The 20,356-nt window shown below is 44.0% G+C and overlaps 1 protein-coding gene across 1 annotated transcript in view; it reads left to right on the forward strand.

Annotated features, from left to right (window-relative positions):
* The window catches only part of LOC147450264 (uncharacterized), a 112,397-nt gene that overhangs the window by 84,481 nt on the left and 7,560 nt on the right, over positions 1 to 20,356 (forward strand). The window contains exon 4 of the mRNA XM_086519541.1: positions 1,455 to 1,489. Coding sequence (XP_086375667.1) covers positions 1,455 to 1,489 — 35 coding nt within the window. The remainder of the gene's footprint in view (positions 1 to 1,454; positions 1,490 to 20,356) is intronic.

A 20,356-nucleotide genomic window follows, 5' to 3' on the forward strand; every position in this document is an offset into this window, starting at 1 on the left:
GAGACACCATTCAATGAAGAGGCATACGCCGAGAATTTTAGCAGGTATGCCGCATACACGCATCTCCTTCTCTTTATTTATGTGTTTAGAATAGAGGGTTTCGGATTACCTCATACTTGGCCGTGTGTATTCCATCTTTCTGCTGCTTCCATGCAACTCCGGGAGAGGGTAGAGTGTTGCGGCAAGGGTGAGAGGTACAACCTTCGGGTCTCGGAATTTTTTTGGCTCTGATACCACTGTAAGTATTCTAGGTACTAATCCTTAATTAAGTACTTAAACTCATGATTAAGACTTAAGAAACTTGAACTGAACTCAGAAACAAGACTCAAAAGACTCTTTGTTTGATTGATTAAATGTTGATACAAGGACTCCTTATATAGGAGACAGAGAGACAAATAAAAAGACACAACTGATGGTGAAGAGACACGACTTTAGACGTAAAGACACATCCTTTCGGCGAAGAGCTGCAACCATTGGGCGAAGAGTCGCACCCGTAGAGCGAAGGGTTGTGACTAGTCATCGAAGGAGTGTGGCTTTTGGTGAAGAGACACGTCTCTTGAGCGAAGGGTCATGACCATCCAAGCATAGGGGTTCTCCTTGGCATGGCACTTTGTGTATCTGCCACTAGGAGTGTATGTAATACTGCAACATAGTCACAATCGTGACATCTACGAGAAGGTTGGCCTGAAGGAGATTGTGTACCTCCCCCTTGCTAGGTCTGGTGCCGAGAATCTTGCAGATAATAGAGGTGGCCTGAAGGCGCGCCACCTTTGCCTCTAAGCTCTCTTGCTTTGTCGGCGAAAGAGCAAGTCGGATGGTGGGTTCTGCGGGTTCAGGCGAGGGGGCTGCAGTGGAGTCCTTGTGAGGCGGAGGAGAATCCTCCATCTGTGTCTGCTGCTGACAAGGTGGTCGTGGGCGTCACTGAATGCGAGATGAAGCGAATGAGTAGGGCGGTTGACGACACGAAGAGGGAGAAGGGGACGGGTGAGCAAAGTGAGGGAATTGCGGGGGTGGGTGGGTGGGTTGGGGGGGGGGGCGCGGGGGCGGCAAGGGCGAGGGGGGGTACGGGCAGCAGCAGCGAGCGGCTCTCCAAGGCTATTCTCTATTACCCCAACTCATCTTTGATCTACAAGCAGAAAACCGATATTCTTTGGTACTTGCATGTTTTCCCAGCTGACTATTTTTTATTATCTTATTAAATTGCCTTTTCTGACCATGTAGCTTGAGGGTTCTTTCTTTCAACCTCGTCTACAAAGACGATTAGTGTTTAAAATCTATAGGGAGAACTCTCGTCAAGTACTTGTCGACATGATTAATGCGTTAGGTGCCAGTGGCTGAATGATAACATGTGGTTTGGACTTCATGGACCAATTGTTTACTGAAATTCATCTGCAGGCTTTTAACATCTTGCCAACCTGATTTTTTATTGCTAACTTTTCGTCTTTTGGTTGCAGTCTTTCTATTTTCCAGTTGCTGAGACCAGCTCCAGGTATGCAATTAACTTGTCAATGCTCATGTTTGTGAACGGTCCAATAATTCAGATTTTAGCCATTTTATGAGAGCATCACCATAGCTTAACTATTACAAGCCTAAATGTTCTTTTTTTTTGTTGGTTTGGGGGGGAGGGGGGATCTCCAAAAAACACAGGCTTCGAAGGCTATGCCAATATGATGGAAGGAGGTAAGAGCCAAACAGGTGGCTTATAACGCTGGCGTCATGCTCCATCATGAAGAAGACCAAATGGCATGACAATTAACTCCTAATGACCATGCTTGGTCCGAAAAGCCGTCTCGTAGATGTCTCGCTTTGCAATTCGTACATGGTGGTAGCCACTTTTCTAGTCATGCTCCCTCATGAAGAAGACCAAATGGCATGACAATTAACTCATAATGACCATGCTTGGTCCGAAAAGCCGTCTTGTAGATGTCTCGCTTTGGAATTCGTACATGGTGGTAGCCACTTTTCTAGTCAATATTTGAAAACTTTATAGTCCCATGGAGACACTTAAGAATGTAGTCAATGCAAGGCATAGGGAATCAGCTCTCGATGGTCATCTTGTTGAGAGCCTTGTAATCCACACAACATCGATGAGTCATCTTTCTTACCAACAAATAGAGTAGGAGCAACAAAGGTCTTACACTTTGACACATAAGCTCCTATCGAACAGCTCACCTAGATAGTGCTGAAGCTCCTCTTCATGAGCCTTGTTCAAATGGTAAGGAAACTTACAGATTATGTGCCATCCAGAAGTGTAGGAGGTAAATTCATATTGGAGAAACAAGCGATTAAAATTTTCAAGCAACTTACCATACCTAACAAAAATACCCAAGTTCATTGATATAAGGTTACATAGATGATTGCCGCTTTGGCTCCTTAATATAGCTATCTCCTTGCTTGAATGTGAGAGATGAGAGGGAGAAAAGGATCAATGCTCTAAGGTTGACATAGATGATTGCCGCTTCGGCTCCTCAATATAGCTGTGAGAGATAAGATGGAGAAAAGGACTAACGCCTTCTTCTCAAATGATAACAAGCTGTGTGATATTGTCTTTGATGAAAAGCCTAAGCGTATTTCATGGGATCACCACTTTATCCTCAAAATAACATCACATTGAGCAAGTTTAGAGACTTCAAAGTGACATGAATTCCACGTGGATGTTGCTGCACCATGGTCAAGAGGAGCGTACTAGATGTATACAGAGGAGTGTCCATGATGATAGCTTAAGGTAGGAGGTGCAATGTCTCATAATGGGTCTTCAGTCCGACTCCCCGTTTATGTTCTCCTACAGGTCATTGGGCCTTGTTTTTCATGTGCTTATGTAGATGAAAAACCACATCTCGTCATGTACCATGCTGACAAAGAGGAGTCGTGAGAACTCGCAACCACTCTGTCTTGTTGATGTTCTTTTGCTATAAACTTTTTATTATTGTAATCCTTGTGTTGACATCTCCTTTGCATGCAATGTGAGATCTTGGGTACTATAGAGAGTCGATGGTTGTTCATGAATGGGGTGGTTGCATTTTTCCATCGTCTCTACAAGATGCCCGATTCATTTTTTGATGCCTCTGCGTACACATTACATCAACAAGATTTATTTACAGGATGAGCAACTTGTGATAGATTGTGAGTTTATGAGCCACATAAACAATCTTGGGCCATCTTTTGTGGGGGTTGTTGAATTGACGAAGAAGGCTTGCAAGCTTCCTTTGTTAGGGTGGCAAGTTTCATGGAAGGATTGGTCTTTTAAAGCTATCGGTGCCTTGCTCTTTGCATTCTCTCTAGGGTAAGGTACAATGATCGGTGATTAATCATTCCTAGGACCTGTTTTTAAGTTTCCTGTAGTATTGAGTATCGACCATTGTATTACGATGTTTGCTCGTAGGACTGCTCAGCTAGTGCATGTGAGCTTAATTGGAGCTCACACTCTTTGATGCACAAAAAGATCTGCAATCGCTTGAGCACTTCTCAATCAGAGAAATTGGTCTACTATTGAGCAGACATGGGGCTCATGCGTAGCTCCATGCTTCGGGGACTCCACAACAATTACCTAAAGCAATATGGTCATTAGCCTCTTGAGACTTAACCTTGAGTACTACTTATCACTACAATCTGCCCTTGCCTTGGATGTGAGAGCGGGTGGACGCAAAAGAGTGAGAGTGGCACCTCCCTAGTGGTTCATTTTTTGCAGTCCTTATATACGCCACTTTGCAACGGAAAAGGGTGAATCGGGTGATGATCTCGTCTACAACGGCAAGCAAACCTCCTCTTGGGACCAAGTAGCCAATGGATCTCGGATCTATTGCGATAGATCTCCTCGTACTCAAGGTGTAGGCACGAACCGGCCACCGTATGGGCATAGGAACAACTTGCAGGCAATGGCATAGCGTGTAGGGTGTCTACAAGGCAGGGAGAGGGAGCGCTAGCAAGAGAAAGAGAGATCTCCGGGGAAAAACGCTAGAGAGAGAGGGTGGGCAGCACACACCAAAACGCTAGAGGGAGAGAGTGCCCTAAAATGCTGGAACTCTGCACTGAACAACATGCCAGAAGTGGTGGTGGGGGAGGGGGTGGGGTTGCATATATAGGGAATTCACATAATTGCCCTACCTGCTTAGAATCCCAGGATCTTGATAAATGGCCTAAAATGTTAATAAATATGTAAACTCACTAAAGTGACCTGACACACATATTTAGTAGCAGAACTGCAAAAGACTCAGGACTCTAATCCCAAGAAACCTTAGGAACAGGGGTGTCCCGCCTCATGCCATCCTACCAGGTGGACAACATTGTAGAGTGCATTGCCGAGAAAGGTACGTCTATCACAGGTACGGTCGGGCACAACCACAAAACAATCCTCACCCCTAATCTGCTCTTGGAAGATAGTGGAGCCACCACCGGATAGGAATCTGAACTCTTAACACCCCCTCTTAGCACTTGGATGGGAAACAAGTCCAAGGGAGCTGGCATGAGAGGATAATGTCGCCTATGGAAGAGGTTTGGTGAAGATATTCGCAAGGTTATCTGACGACGGAATGTACTCTAGTCGAATAGAGCCATCCTTGGTCTTCTCAGGAACGAAATGGTACTATGTCTCTATATGCTTGGTCAAGGCATGGAACATTGGATTCCTCGCAATGGCTATACAACTTTGGTTGTCAAAGTACGTCATGGTCATCTGCTGGGGAAATCCCATCTTGAAAGTAGCCTTCGTAATCACAGTGACTCACATGTAGCACTGCAAACAGCCTGCCTTTGTGGAAGATAAGGCAACTGGCGGATGTTTCTTGCTACTCCATGAAATTGCTCCTGAGCCAAAAGAAGAGGTGTAACCTGCACTCGACCGTTGTCCATCGGGATCTCCACCCTTGTCACGTGTGCATTGCACTTGTGCCACATGGACAAGCTTTTGCTATAGTCTAGCGTCAGTCCTAGTTTAGCTTAGAACCTAGCCTGACACCCTTGTGAGCCTCTAGTAGGATGTGTATGTCCAGGCAAGTCATAGTCATGATTGCATACCCTCTCTTGCACAATACAACCATTTCAGCATATTAGGCATAGAAACAATCCCTTCAGTCATTTTATCAATAAGTGCCTTTTTAGCCATTTTCATCAAGGTCGTGGAGCTGATTTTATGACTGCTCGACCCAACATTTATTTGAGTATATATGTGACCTAGGGATCTCTCCTGAGGGGGGAAGAAGCTGTTGGGTTAAAGGCCCAAATGGCCCCGTTTTAATGTATAGTTTAAAGGTTCACATTGAACTTGGCCACTAACTTATTAAATTGGTCCTTATACAATAATAAAGGGATAGTGAGTTTTACAAACTCACTCACTTATCCCCTTCAAAGAAAACGAGTGCTCTCTCTTTGCTCCATCGTTCTGCTAGGGCTTCCTCACCTGCTGGCCTTCGCCACCCCTCTCTGCACACACACTGCACTTTCTCGCGTGCTCTATCACTTGCACACACCGCCGCGCGCTTATCAATTGGTATCAGAGCCCGATTAGGGTTTGCCCCTAAACCTGCAAACACTGAATTTCAGCCAAGAAGGGCAACTTTCACGTGAGATTTTGCAATTTCGTCGCCAAAGGACTCGTCCCCGGACACTAGAGAGCTCCAGGCAACCCAAATTGACCCAAGACAAGCTGAAATTAGGTCAAAAACAGGAAATTACAGGTTATGACAGCAAAATACAGGTTTTGCAAATGATGTATTAAGGTGTGGGAATACTTTTGCTGAGTCCCCGCCACCTGGAAACACTGAAATTGCCGAAAAACAAGCCCTAGAACAGGTGTTTTAAGCAAATTTTAGATTTGCGCAGGTTTTTGCAAGTGTTTTTATGGTGCGATTACATTGGGGAAAGTGCAAATTGATGCAATCTACGTACATTTGACAAATTTTGTCGATGTATGACCATTTGCGGCTCAATTTCATGCAATTTTGATGCTACAAATTGGGGCTTTTGCGCTTACATGCTTCTTAAGGCTGTGTCTTAGCTTTATGTATATCTTTTGAGGCTAAAAACAACTAAATTTGTTTTTTTCGAGCACAAATTCGCTCGCTGAAATTTCCTGCGCATAAATTTCAGAAATTGAATTTTGTGTCCGAATTGACCTATTTTGCCCCAAATTGCTCCTGTGACCATTTGGAGCTGTAGTGCATATCTCTGTGACGCTATACTCCAATCTTTGCGCATTTTGCCCAAAAATTCAGCGTATTATCCCTCTTATTTCATGCAACTATGGCCTCATCTTCTTCGAATGTGAAGAACCTCCTCGAGATTAGGAGGTTCGAGGAACAGGTTTTGATCTTTGGAACGGCATGATTCAAGGAATCCTATTTCTTAAGGATTGCGAAGGGGCACTTGAACAGGTGAAGCCACAGAATATGACGGATGAAGCATGAACAGAAAGGCCGTTACATACATTAAAATGGCCATGACGGATAAGACTGTCATAGATGTAAAAGATCTCACGACTGCGTTTGATGTGTGGGAGAAGTTAAAGGGAATGTATGAAAATACAAGGCCTGCCAGGTGCACTTGATGCGAAAACTTGTTGGCATGCAACTAGATGAGTCCAAGAGCGCGACAGAGCACTTGTCATTATTCGCAGGTACTTTGTCGCAGTTACAGGATTCTGGCTTGCCCCCTTTTGGTGATAAGTTGAAAGCTATCTTGTTGCTTATGACCTTACCTGAGTCATGGGAAACTTTGGTGGTTTCTTTGTCCAATAACCCCAATTTGACCTTTGATGGTGTTAGGGGTTCTATCTTAAATGAAGAAATCAGGAGGAAAGCAAGTGGAGAGGGAGGCAGCTCTGCGAACATGGTTAGAGGCCGGACAGAAAAGAAGAATGCTTATGCACAAAGGAGTAAGAGTAAGAGTAAAGAAAGGGGAAATGCCAGCAAAGGCAAAGGTGATGTGACTTGCTATCAGTGTGGCAGGAAAGGTCACAAGAAACCCGATTGCAGGTACTATAAAGCTGAGTTAGAAAGGAAAAAGAATGGCGGAGACAATAAGAAAGAGAAGAAGGAAGTCAAGGCAGATGCACAGGATAGCTCCAAGGACAAAGAGAAGGCCAATGTGTCTTCTAGTGTCGTGATTGAGGAGCTGTCAGATGTAGAGGACATCTTGTGTGCCACTTTGTCAGATGATGATGCTTATGATTATGATGCCGCTGTTAATGTTCATTCACAGGACATGTAGATCACTAAGATTGATCTTATTGATGCTTTGTTGACTGTCAATGATGCATTGTCCCAGACTTGGATTGTTGATTCCGGTGCTTCATTTCATGTGACTCCTATCAAGGAGTGTTTCTCTACTTTTGATGCAGGCAAGCGTGGCCATGTATACCTTGGAAACAATCATGCATGTTCCATTGAGGGTATTGGCACTGTGCATCTCTCCATAGATGGCACAAATGAGATTGTCTTGCATGATGTTAGATATGTGCCGGGAATCAAGAAGAGTCTGCTTTCTGTTGGTCAGATGGATATGCATGGTTACGGCATCTTGTTTGAGAGAGGGTCATGGAAAATGACCAAAGGCTCAAGGCTGATTGTAAAGGGCACAAAGAAAGAGACACTTTATTGCATTCATGGAAAGGCCGTGTTGGGCAAGTTTATTGCATTGGCTAAAATTAACTCTCACATGGAGTTGTGGAATAAGAGGCTTGGCCATATGAGCCAAAAGGGCGTTTCTAAGCTTTGTACTTTGAACAAGCTTGATGCTGAAGGCACAAAGCTTGACTTTTGTAATGAATGTCAATATGGCAAGCAAGTAAAGCGTTCTTATTGCTCTGGTGTCTCTCTTAAACCTTTGTGCTTGATCTTGTATATTCTGATGTATGTAGCATGCCTACTAAGTCTATGGGTGGTGCATGTTATTTTGTCTCCTTTGTTGATGATCATTCTAGGAAAATTTGGGTTTATTTGCTTAAGTCTAAGGATGAAGCCTTTTCTGCGTTTAAGAGAGTTCATGCATTTGTGACCACCCAAACAGGTAGAAAGCTAAAATGCTTGCGTACAGACAATGGGGGGGAGTACACAAGTGCCGAATTTAACAAGTTTTATGAAAATCTCGGCATTAAGAGGGAGCTTATTGTGCCATACAACCCCTCTTCTAATGGTGTGGCTGAAAGATTCAATAGGACATTTTTTGTGAGAGGGTGAGATGCATGTTGTCCACAGCTAATCTCTCTCATGGATTTTGGGGAGAAGCTTTGAAAACTGCAATGCATATATGCAATCGATCCCCCCATATGTCTTTGAAAGGTGACATCCCTGAAGAGGTTTGATCTGGCAAGCCTGCTTCATATGATCACTTACGCATTTTTGGTTGCGAAGCTTTTGTGCATGTTAGACCTGAGTTGAGGAGTAAACTAGATGTGAAGTCCATTAAAGGCCTCTACATGGGATATGGTGAAGAAGGTGAAATGGACTACAAGATTTGGTTACCTCAGCTGAAAAGGGTTGTATGCAGCCGGGATGTTGTTTTTAATGAGGCAAGGCTGCTTCAAAACAATTGTGCCTCAAAGCATGACCATAAAAGGGTGAAATTTTAGCATGACCAGCCACCTATTAGGCCTATTTTTGACCCTCAGGATGCACCACAAACGGCTGAAAATGTAGATGATCCAGTGGTGTTTGAGCCAGATGATGTTGGACAACAAATTGAGGCTATTGAAGGGCATATTGCAGCCAAGAAACAATGCTGAAAATGGTGCTGAAAATGATGTACAGCAACCCATTGTTGATGATTTTGTAGTGCCACCTGATGTAAACCCATTGCCGGATAATGTGGATCATTGGGTGAGGCGGTCTACTCGTCAAAGACGGCCTGTGAGTCGATATGACCCCTCTTTGCATTACATTATGTTGATAGATGAGGGAGAGCCTCTTACGTATAAAGAGGTAAAGACATGTGAGCACAGCGACAAGTGGGAGCTTTCTATGCAGGAAGAGATTAAAGCTTTGCATGCTAATCATACTTGGGATTTGGTTGAATTGCCCAATGGAAGGAAGGCTATTCCTAACAAATGGGTGTATAAAATCAGAACTGTTGATGCAAAACCCAAGTATAAGGCAAGGCTTGTGGCAAAGGGATATGTTCAAACGAAGGGCATAGACTTTCAGGAAGTGTTCTCTCATGTTGTGAAGATGACCACGTTGCTTATATCGTTTGCCGTTGTGGCTGCCCTTGATTTGGAAATGGGCCAAATGGATGTACATACTACTTTCTTGCATGGTGATGTGGAAGAAGAGCTTTACATGAAGCAACCCGAGGGTTTTGTTATCCCTGGCAAGGAACATTTGGTATGTATGCTCAATAGAAGCTTGTATGGGTTGAAACAATCATGTAGACAGTGGTACAAGAAGTTTGATCGCTTTATGCTTAAACATGGTTACAAAAGAAGCCATGCAGACCATTGTTTGTATACCAAACGTGATGAGGATGACAGCCCGATCATTCTTGTGCTCTATGTAGACAATATGTTGATAGCTACAAAGAAAAGAAGCACTGTAGATGCTCTTAAAGGGCAGCTGAAATCTGCGTTTTCAATGAAAGACCTTGGGGTAGCTGAACAGATACTTGGAGTGCGTGTTACATGGCAAAGAGACAAGCGTCTATTGTATTTGTCGCAAGAAAAGTACATTGAAAAGGTTCTCGACAGATTGAACATGGCTGAAGCAAAGCCTCTTGGTGTGCCATTACAACCATATGTTAAAATCTCCAAGGATGAGTGTCCGAAGTCAAAGGAAGAAGCCAATGACATGCAAAGTGTGCCTTATGCTTCAGCTTGTGGTTCACTTATGTATGCTATGGTTGCTACTAGGCTTGACATAGCCCAGGCAGTGGGAGTTGTGAGCCGGTTTATGGCTAATCCAGGCAGGTTGCATTGGGATGCAGTGAAGTCCATTATGAGGTACTTGAAAGGGACTAAAAACAAATGCCTCTACTATGGTAAAGGACCAATGGAGTTGAAGGGATTTTGTGACTCTGACATGGCTGGTGATGTGGATACATGGAAATCCACAAGTGGCTATGTATTTACTCTTGCAGGAGGTGCTATTTCATGGTGTTCTGGATTGCAAAAGATTGTTGCATTGTCTACTACAGAGGCTGGATATATTTCAGCCAATGAGGCTTCCAAAGAAGCTATTTGGTTAGCACGCCTATGCAGTGAGTTTGGCTTGCCTGCCAAGGCACCTATGCTTGGTTGTGATAGCCAGAGTGCCATATGTCCGGCAAAGAACGCCATGTTTCATGCACGCACAAAGCATATTGATGTGCGGTATCACTTCATACGAGAAGTGCTTGAGGATGGCCTTATTACATTGGTTAAGGTCCAGACATCACAAAATCCAGCCGATGCTCTCACTAAGTGCTTACCCAAAGCACAACATCATCTATGCATAGAGATGGTGGGAGTCACGTAGCTTAAAGGCGCCATTTATGCCTTTAAGTGGGAGGTTGTTGGGTTAAAGGCCCAAATGGCCCCCTTTTAATGTATATTTTAAAGGTTACTAACCTTTGGCCAAGTTCACATTGAACTTGGCCACTAACTTATTAAATTGGTCCTTATACAATAATAAAGGGATAGTGAGTTTTACAAACTCGCTCACTTATCCGCTTCAAAGAAAATGAGCGCTCTCTCTCTCTCTTTGCTCCATCGTTCTGCTAGCGCTTCCTCACCTGCTGGCCTTCGTCACTGCTCTCTGCACACACACTGCACTTCCTCGCGTGCTCTATGACTTGCACACACCGCCGCATGCTCATCAGAAGCAGAAGAAGCAGTAACCGCAATATCAAGTACCCTCAGCACCCGCAGTAGCACACACAACACGAGAGTCTTCAAGCCTCCACACCAGCGTTTTCAGCCTTCAGGCAGCGCTCAGCCCATCAGCTTTTTTTATCTTCAACACCATCGTTTTCAACAACAAATCGTCAGCGTTTTCAGCATACCAGAATTCAGTCTCCTATCGCCAGCCAAGTTGCAGATCCAAGCCATCAGTTCCTAGCGTTTTAGGATGTTAGCCCTTAGCCTCGTGTAACAAGCATCGATAGCAAGTACCCATCAGTACCAAGTATCTACACCAAGTACCCATCAGCATCCTAGCAGTACCAAGCGTCTACACCTATTTCCCGTCAGCATCTCAACATCAGCATCATTGTACAAGCATTTGGTGCAAGTAATAAAGAAAGTACTTGCTTTGGCAATAGAGCAAGGGAGCCGTTGAGGGTGGTGGTGACCCGACATGCTGTGTCGTCTCTCTTTTCTCTCTCTCGTTCATTGTGTTCAATTCAGTTTCTCCTTTCAAATGAAGTAAAGTAACCGTGTGTTTGTGCGGAGTACAATCCTCAAACACTTTTGCTACACCTTACCTTGGTATCAACGCTCTGTGTGCGCTTGGGCTTCGTGAACTCAAGGGAAGAACCTAAAAAACCCAAGAAGAACCACCAAGAACGCAAATAGAACCACCAAGTACTCGAAGAACCTCTCAAAGTTTTTTTTCCTCAAAGAATCTTCGTTGGACTTATCAGCCACTCCTTGTTGGGTTTGTAAAGGCCCTCTCCTCTTATTTTATGTACACTAACTCACTCCGCTACCACACTGGGTGGGAACACACCCTTGTACTCACAACACCATACATAATAATACACTTTGATTTTTTAAGTGTATCAACAATTGATACACGCAACCCGTCTCTCTCTCTCTCTCTCTCTCTCTCTCTCTCTGTGTGTGTGTGTGTGTGTGTGTGTGTGTGTGTGTGTGTGTGTGTGTAGCAAACTGCCAGCGTTGTCTTATCCTGTTGCTAGCCCCACCTTCAAACTTGTATCAGAGCAACCGTTTCGCGCACTTCTACGCACCCGCAGCAGCAAGCAAAGCCAAAAGCTGCACACGCAGCTGGTCTTTGCATCAAATCAGCCCACTCCCTATCATCCGAGTCGAGACAGGACTCAATTCACACGGGAAATTTCAGCCTCGGTGTTATCCTTTGACGATAATAGATTTTGCGTCGTAAATTGCAGATTTTGTGCAAAAAAGCTTCATAGAAAATGGGGCTTTTCATGTTTAGATGAAATTGCACTCGCCCAAGTCAATTTCATTGACATTCGTGTAAATTTGAACCCAGAAAATTTGGGAATTTTGCAAAATTTGTTGAAATTCTGCAAAAATTGCCCATTATTTATTGAAGGGATCGTGTATTAAGTATTTATTGAAGGGATCATGTAATGAAGTTTCTCAAGGATTGTGATGATGCGCTCTTGGAAACTAAGCCTATAAATATGCCATATGAGGATTGGGCTAGACTCAATAAGAAGGCCATTGTGTACATTAAAATGGTTGTGTCTGATGATGTACTTACAGATATTAAGCGTCTTGATACGGCTTATACTATATGGAATAAGCTAAAGGATGCTTATGAAAATACAACTCCTGTGAATCAAGTTCATCTTATGCGTTAACTTGTGAACATGGAGTTAGATGAGTCTAAGCCAACATTTGAGTATTTGAGTGCTTTCATAGGTATCTTGAGTCGGTTGTAGGATTTAGGTCTGCCAGACTTCAATGATAAATTGAAGGCTATTTTCTTGTTGGTGACTTTGCTTGATAGCTAGGAATTTTTGGTTGTTTCACTTAGCAACAACCCTGCTTTAACCTTTGATGGTGTACGAGGCTCTATCATGAATAAAGAAATTAGGAAAAAGTCTAGTAATGAAAGCAGTGGCTCAACGTATCAAGTTAGAGACAGATCCGAAAAGAGTGGAAATGCAGCCAATAAAGGCAAAAGCAGGAGTAGAAGCAAGGGAAAACCGCAGGATGTGACTTGCCATCAGTGTCGGCTCAAAGGGCACAAAAAGCCCGATTGCGGCTATTACAAGAAAGAGCAAGAAAGAAAGAAGCAGCAGGGAAAGAAAGTAAAGGATGATAAGAAAGATGATGACAACTCTTCCTCAAAAGAAGTTGCTAAAGCAAATGTAGCATCTAGTGTGGTCATTGAAGAGCTTGCTGACACCGAAGAAGTGCTTGTTGTGGCCTCATGCATTGATGGAGATGTTATGGCAACAACATGTGATATGCACATCACAAAAAGGAAAGTGATTGACGTGTTGCTTTCAGCTTTTGATGGCTGTCCCAATCTTGATAGTGGCCAGCAGTGCCTCTTTTCATGTTACTCCCTCTTTGGAGTCGTTTTTTTCATACACTGCAAGTTGCCTAGGCAAGGTCTACTTGGGCAACAACAGGGGTGTTGGCACCATTCATTTGGCTCTTGAAAATGGCTAAGAGCTGATTTTGCAGGATGTACGTTATGTCCCTGGCATTAAAAAAAGTTTGATATCTGTGGGGCAGCTGGATGCAAGAATTACTTCACTACTTTTGGTGGTGGACCTTGGAAAGTACACAAGGGCTCAATGCTGATTGTAAAAGGCAGCAAGAAGGGGACTTTGTATTATTTGTATTGCAAAGCATTATAGCGGAAGTCCATTCTCAAATGGAACTTTGGCACAAAAGACTTGGCCATATGAGCTAGAAAGGCCTTCAGGTTCTCTCCTCTTTAGGGAGATTTGGTGTAAAAGGCCCTGGTCTCGACTTTTGTAATGATTGCATTTATGGAAAACATGTATAGTCTTCTTATTACTTTGGTGTCGTTCAGAAGTCTAATGCTCTTGACTTGGTACACTCTGATGTATGCACTATGCATGTTAGTTCATATGGGAGTGTACGGTACTTTGCTACTTTCATTGATGATTTCAGTAGAAAGTCATGGGTGTATGTATTAAAGGGCAAAAATGAAGTGTTGGATGTTTTCAAACAGTTTCATGCTTTTGTTACCACACAAAAGGGGCTTAAATTGAAAGCAATTGGAATGGATAATGGGGAAGACTATGCCTCTAATGAGTTCAATAAGTTTTGTGAGATGCATGGCATTAAGAGGGAGTTGACGGCTCCTTATAACCCTGCATCAAATGGCGTGGTTGAACGATGTAATCTCACACTTTGTGAGAGAGTCAGATAGGAGTTTTAGGGAGAGGCTCTTAAAACTGCAATTCATGTATGCAATCGCTCTCCGAATCGTGCTTTGGATAATGGAATTCATGGAGGTTTGGTCTGGCAAACCTGCTTCATATGACCATTTACGTGTCTTTGGCCCATGAGGCCTTTGTACCTGTAGAATTGCGGACCAAACTTGACATGAAATCCATTAAGGGCATCGTCATGGGATATGGAGATGAGGGAGAGATGGGTTACAAAATCCGGTTACCTCAAAGCAGGAAGATAGTATGCAACCGAGATGTAGTGTTTGATGGGTCAAGTTGCTAAATAATGCTACACAAAGTGATCTTGACAAAAAGAAGGTCAAGTATCAACGAATAGCCAGCCATAAATCAGCCATTAGCTGAATATTTTGTGCCTATTGATGTTGAAAATCAACAGCAACCCGTTGTGCTATTGTTAGAAGATCATGGACAGCCAATGGATGCATAGGATGGGGTCGGACATGATGAAAACAGATTACATTAACAAGGAAATGCTGAAAATCAGCCACCTAATGATGGTGGTCATTCCTGAGGATGTAGGCCCATTGCCACAAAACATGGACCATTGGGTAAGGTCTACACGTGTTTGAAGGCAACCACTGAGGTTACAACCATCTTTGGATGCATTTTGTTGACAGATGAAAATGAGACTTTGACGTACAAAGAGGCACAATCATGTGAGAAAAAGAGTAAGTGGGAGCTTGCTATGCAAAACGAGATGAATTCTCTGTATGCAAATGATACATGGGAGCTTGTACCTTTGCCTAAGGGTAGGAAAGCTATCCCTAAGAAATGGGTTTGCAAAGTGAAATGTATCAGTGGGAAGGCCAAGTACAAAGCACGGTTGGTTGTCAAGGGTTACAAACAGAAGGAAGGTATAGACTTCCAAGAAGTCTTCTCACCGGTGGTGAAGATAACTACCCTCCGTGTTTTGTTTGCTCTTGTTGCTCTCCTTGATTTAGAAATGGATCAAATGGATGTAAACAATGCTTTTCTTCATGGTGACTTGGATGAGGAGTTGTACATGGAACAGCCGGAAGGTTTTGTCATTCCAAGGAAAGAGCATTTGGTATGTAGACTAAAACGTAGCTTGTATGAGCTGAAACAAGCCCCAAGACAGTGGTACAAAAAGTTTGACACCTTTATGCTCAACCATGGGTTTAAACGTAGCCATTCGGATCACTTCTTGTACACGAAAAAGGCTAAGGATGGAAGCCTTATTGTGCTAGTCTTATATCTGGATGATATGCTGATTGTAGGCAAGCATAAGAGTACTGTCAATGCTCTCCAAAAGCAGCTGAATTTAGCTTTCTAAATGAAGATTTGGGGGCAACTGAACACATTTTGGGCATGCGGATTAGAAGGGATATAGAGAAACGCTTGTTATTTCTCTCTCAAGACAAGTACATTGGCAAAGTACTTAAAAGGTTTAATATGGTTGATGCTAAGCCTCTTGGTGTGCCTTTACTGCCACATTCAAAGCTTAGCGAAGCTGATTGCCTAAAAGGTGTAGCTGCAAAGTCTATGAAGGGTACACCTTATGCATTTGATGTATGCCATGGTTGCCACACAGTCTGACATTTCTCATGCAGTAGGAGTTGTCAGTAGATTTATTTCTAATCCTGGCAAACCACATTGGGAAGCAATGAAATGCATTTTTCGGTACTTAAAAGGTACACAAGAATAGGAAATGTTTTCATTGGACTCTCACTTGTCATATGACCATCTTTCACCACTTGGACCACGTCCAAAAAACAATGTAGCCCAGTTCTCGGGTGATTTTCTCTGGGTGACCCTACCTTGGGAGTGTGCCTCGATTGAGTTAATTTCCTAGTATCCACCAACTTATTAAGTGCGGCAAGGGGACCTAAATGACTTTGAACTCAGCCTAGACACCCTTTTACTACTCGAATTTTAGTGCCGACCAACTTCCCATCTGCGGGTGAAACTATTGTTTCACACTGGTCATACAATGTCCGGCCATTTGCAACTTCAAAAAGAGGGTCCCAAAAATAAAACAAAAAACATCAGAAAGAAACCAATAACTCGAGTCCACGTCCTCGGACACTACCCCTGAAAGACATCGGAGAAGTATCATGTTGTGTGCTGAAAGTAAATTCAACTCTATCAAGAATCTCCTCTCACCAACTGACTCACAAGTTGCACAACCAGCATCTGCAGAACGTATTGTTGTTCATGGCTTGAAGAGTATGCATCAAAACTGAGGATAAAGGCATAAAAGACTGGTATCCGGATCATTTCCCAACTCTAAAGTGCTCCACCCTCAAGGAAAGAGTCGGAAATCTGTCCCTTCGGTCATATACAACATGTCAAAAACTCCAAGCTGTTATAGAAGTCCAAGGAAAGGGACAACCGAGGCTACTAAGGAACTATATGTCCGATGACGAAGAACCAAAGAACTGCACGAACCATCATATAGAATGATGATCTGAGAGTGAAACTGTAACTGATCTTCAACTGTCTGGAACACCACCCGAGAGAATATCACCCAACTCTCAAAGTGAATCGGGAATAAACATCCAACACACATCAATACTGAGTCTGCAACTAACACGGCAAGATCGAGACCCTGCACCCAAGCTCTGCAAGAGAAGAACAAGGTGCTATCGAAAGCCACCAAATAGATTGTCAATCCTGTCCGCTGCACAAGGAACCACAAGAATTGTATGGTAGTAGTGTGCACAAACTTACTCCCAAGTTGGCTCCACATCCCCCTCTGAAGGGAGAACACTTGAACCATGGATAACTACCATAACTCTCCAACAGTCTCTGCCTGTGTAACTGCATCACCCAAGGGAAGGTGAATATGAAAGGAAGTATAATATACGTGGGAAACCTGGAACCAAATCTGGGAGAACCAAGAAAACGGTCTCCCCACTGGAAAATTTTGCTCGAGCTAATTGTAACTGGTTTTTAGTCCGAGAAGGACCACTATCCACTAGTACGAAAGGTAACATGCTAATCTAAGGATAAGAGAAGTAGGTGTGTCATGTATGGTACAATCATCAGGGATCATTATAGAAGACGAAGCATAGGAACTATTGCTCAGACGCACTGAGAAGAGCAACCGTCACACCACAAATCCGAAGACGAGGCAACCACAAAATGGCCAAGGAAGAAAATCTGCCAAGATACTATTTGCACTATGGGCTCAAGCACACCATCCAAAGCCGCAAGAAATGGGCAAGGGAAACCAAGGTCTGGAAGACACCATGCATGGTACTCCGCTGTATGGAGCACCGGAAGTCGATTGAAGATATTAACTTGGAAGTCCCCCTCTCAAAGAGAAGTATCCTCAAAAGTATGCTCTGAGGCAACTAGTGACTCAACCCACGTTGGAACAGAGCAAACATTGTCATTGAAAGCTCAAGAGCTGAAGCTGAGAACTCCCCCAAAGATAGGAAGTCCCTCTCCCGCTCAATCCTGGGAAAAGAGAATAAGTACCACCAGAAAGAAATCTGAGACAACCTGGAGTAAAACTGCTTGCTCTATAAGTGAATAGAAACACCTGAATCTCATGGAACTCGAGACTCAAATAGAATTACACCATTGGTAAACTCGGACTGCTAAGAATTGGAAGACCTGAAAGATCGTCACCTAAGGATCATGTTTGCCAAAGAAACCGTTGAGGTCCAAAAAGAGAACCTAGCTACTAAAGCAAACTCCATGAGATCAAACCAAATGTCCACCACTTCTCTGCATTTGCCAAGATCAACCCTGTCTGTATTATCCAATACAATATGCCAAATTGCATACAGACTCGAAAGAGCACATATACTCCAACTATTGTAACTTGCTTCCTTAAAAATCTTCAACAAAAACTGTCCTTTGTACTTGTGCTGTAGAGAGTATACCCACCACTGAATTGTGCAATCAATATCCAATACACAACAAGACTCCAATACTTAAAGTAAGAGTAAAGGAACCGGCTCGACGAACAAGCCCGTGAGGAACGCTGCGGCTGATTTGTATCATGCTAGAAAGCTGGGCAAAACAAACTGCAAGGGAAGAACCTGCTATACTAGGCAGCCGTGGCCAAATCTTCACACCTGAAGAAGGGCTGCGCCCAAGGTTGGAGCTCTCCAAGGGATGTATGGAAGAAGCATCCAAATGTTGCTGACTGTGGAAGTACGAACGAGATGTCCCCACCGATTGCCGACACTACCTGCAAACTGGTCTTCCAAAGGATCACGACAAATCTGTTGTCGATCATCAAGAAAATCTATCCTGAGACTGGTACTGAGAACCTCACAAGGAGTCGTAAACTGTCTCACAATTGGTACTGACAAGCTCACAAGTAGTTGTAAACTGTCCCACAATTGGTACTAACAAGCTCACAAAAGGACAAAGAAGTGACCAAATTTGTAGGGCCACACTACCACTGGGGAAGGAGAGAACATGGAGAAAGGAAAAAGTCCGCACTCCAAAAAAACGTCCTCGAACTGTTGTCATTGTTGACTAAGGGTCTGGCACCCATAGTCACAAGGGACGCATTCCGGGACGGGGGAACGGGGGACGGGGCTGAAATGGATTTTTAGTGTAAAAAAGAGAGCGGGACGGCAAGTGGGGACGGAAAAGTGGGGACGGGAAGCCCGAAAAAGGGTGTCCCCTGTTACTATGCTGGCACCACATGCTCCGAGTGGTTCTGGAGATAAAAGTATCCCCCTCTGTGTGTCAAAGCCAACTCCAACACGTGCACTGTAACATGCACCTGAACTACTCTATATCGGAAGAACAAGAGTCACTGAAGCTAGAACTGGAACTTCCATCCTTAGATGGAAAATGAAAAAACATGGAACATCCTCTTCTTCAAGAAGGGAAGTGATCCCTCTCTGTCATCCATAATCCACAATTTGGTACAAGAGTGCAACTGAATCCGCAACGTGGTACCCATCGGATAGGTAGCTCCATCGACAATCCCAAGAAAGGCGTGCATTTGCAAAAGGCACAGCCAATCTGCCAATCCATCTCCTCGAAGAAAACACAGCCATAGAAGTTGCTCCATAAGTGTTGAAGAAGATCCTACAACTGTCCAAGCACTTCCTTTTGAAGAAGCTGGAAATGAATAGCTCCCTCTCTAGATCCAACAACCGCATGCTTGCTCCCCTTGCGGGAAGGCACGATAGCATGACTCCATTTGGGAAATCCAAAGCAATCCAGCATTGCTACACATCCTGTAGCCTCCATCGGGTTCCCCTCGATGAAGAGAGGTGGGGGTAATCAAGGGTAAAGATTGGGAAGTGGTAGCGAGTATCCAAAGCCTCCACATAACAAAATTTGCCCCAAACCTGGAGAAAATCAAGCAAAAGACAATAAGCTTCTTCTCTCTCAATCATGTCCAAAACCGCACTAGATCAGCCACAGCCAAGCATCCAGGTGGTTGTATCACCATAGTGCTCTGATACCATGTCAAAGGTATCAACGGAAGATGCAATGAAGACAAGAACTGGCTCGTGATTTGGTGAGTACCTCGACTCTGATCTAGAACACCTGCAACGCCAAACACACGAACAAGGCACACCTGTGTAGAAGAGAGATCACTGAGGTAGAGAGAGAGAGAGAGAGAGAGAGAGAGAGAGAGAGAGAGAGAGAGAGAGAGAGAGAGAGAGAGAGAGAGAGAGAGAGAGAGATCTGCGAAAGGCTGTCTATGCTGATAACAATCTGCTCATACAAGTGACCAAGGGTGGTCCGGCATAGAAGTGACATGCCCAATGGATAGACCTGAGGTACACACAACTGCCACTGCTATTGACAATGCCAATTTCTCCTTCACACAAGACGGCCTTAACCTGTGCATCACCGCCAACATGCTCCGAGAGCATAGATTTGGTGCATCTCCTCCTGGGTAGAGCTAGATGTGGATCTAGATCTTGGTCAAGGAAACCTACTATCGCATGGGTACAAGGCTTGTGAAAGGCTGCCGTTAGGTGCTACTGCAACGTAGAGATGATCTCCGAGTACTGCATCTGCTGCCCATGAAAAACGTTGAGGTTGAACTGCTGAGCAAAAACATTGGGCTGATCCAAGCCAAAAATGCTGGCTGCCTTGCCTCTACACCAAGTCCCCTTAGGGCACCCAAGGGAGGGCGTCCTCCCTTTGGGCTATACTGCACTGCATGACTGAGGTGACCCCCCTGTGCCTACATAGGGCCAACTCTTGGCTGCCCAACCTAGTCCTCAGTCCCCCACAACCATGATAAATGGGAAAAACTAGGGATAGGGTGGAAAGTGGCTTCAAATGCCCATGGGGCACAGGGGAAAAATATCACAAGGCTGGGGAATAATATTCC

The sequence above is a fragment of the Adiantum capillus-veneris genome, chromosome 9 (assembly GCF_014529385.1).
Source record: "Adiantum capillus-veneris isolate H3 chromosome 9, ASM1452938v2, whole genome shotgun sequence".
NCBI classification, from domain to species: Eukaryota; Viridiplantae; Streptophyta; class Polypodiopsida; order Polypodiales; family Pteridaceae; genus Adiantum; species Adiantum capillus-veneris.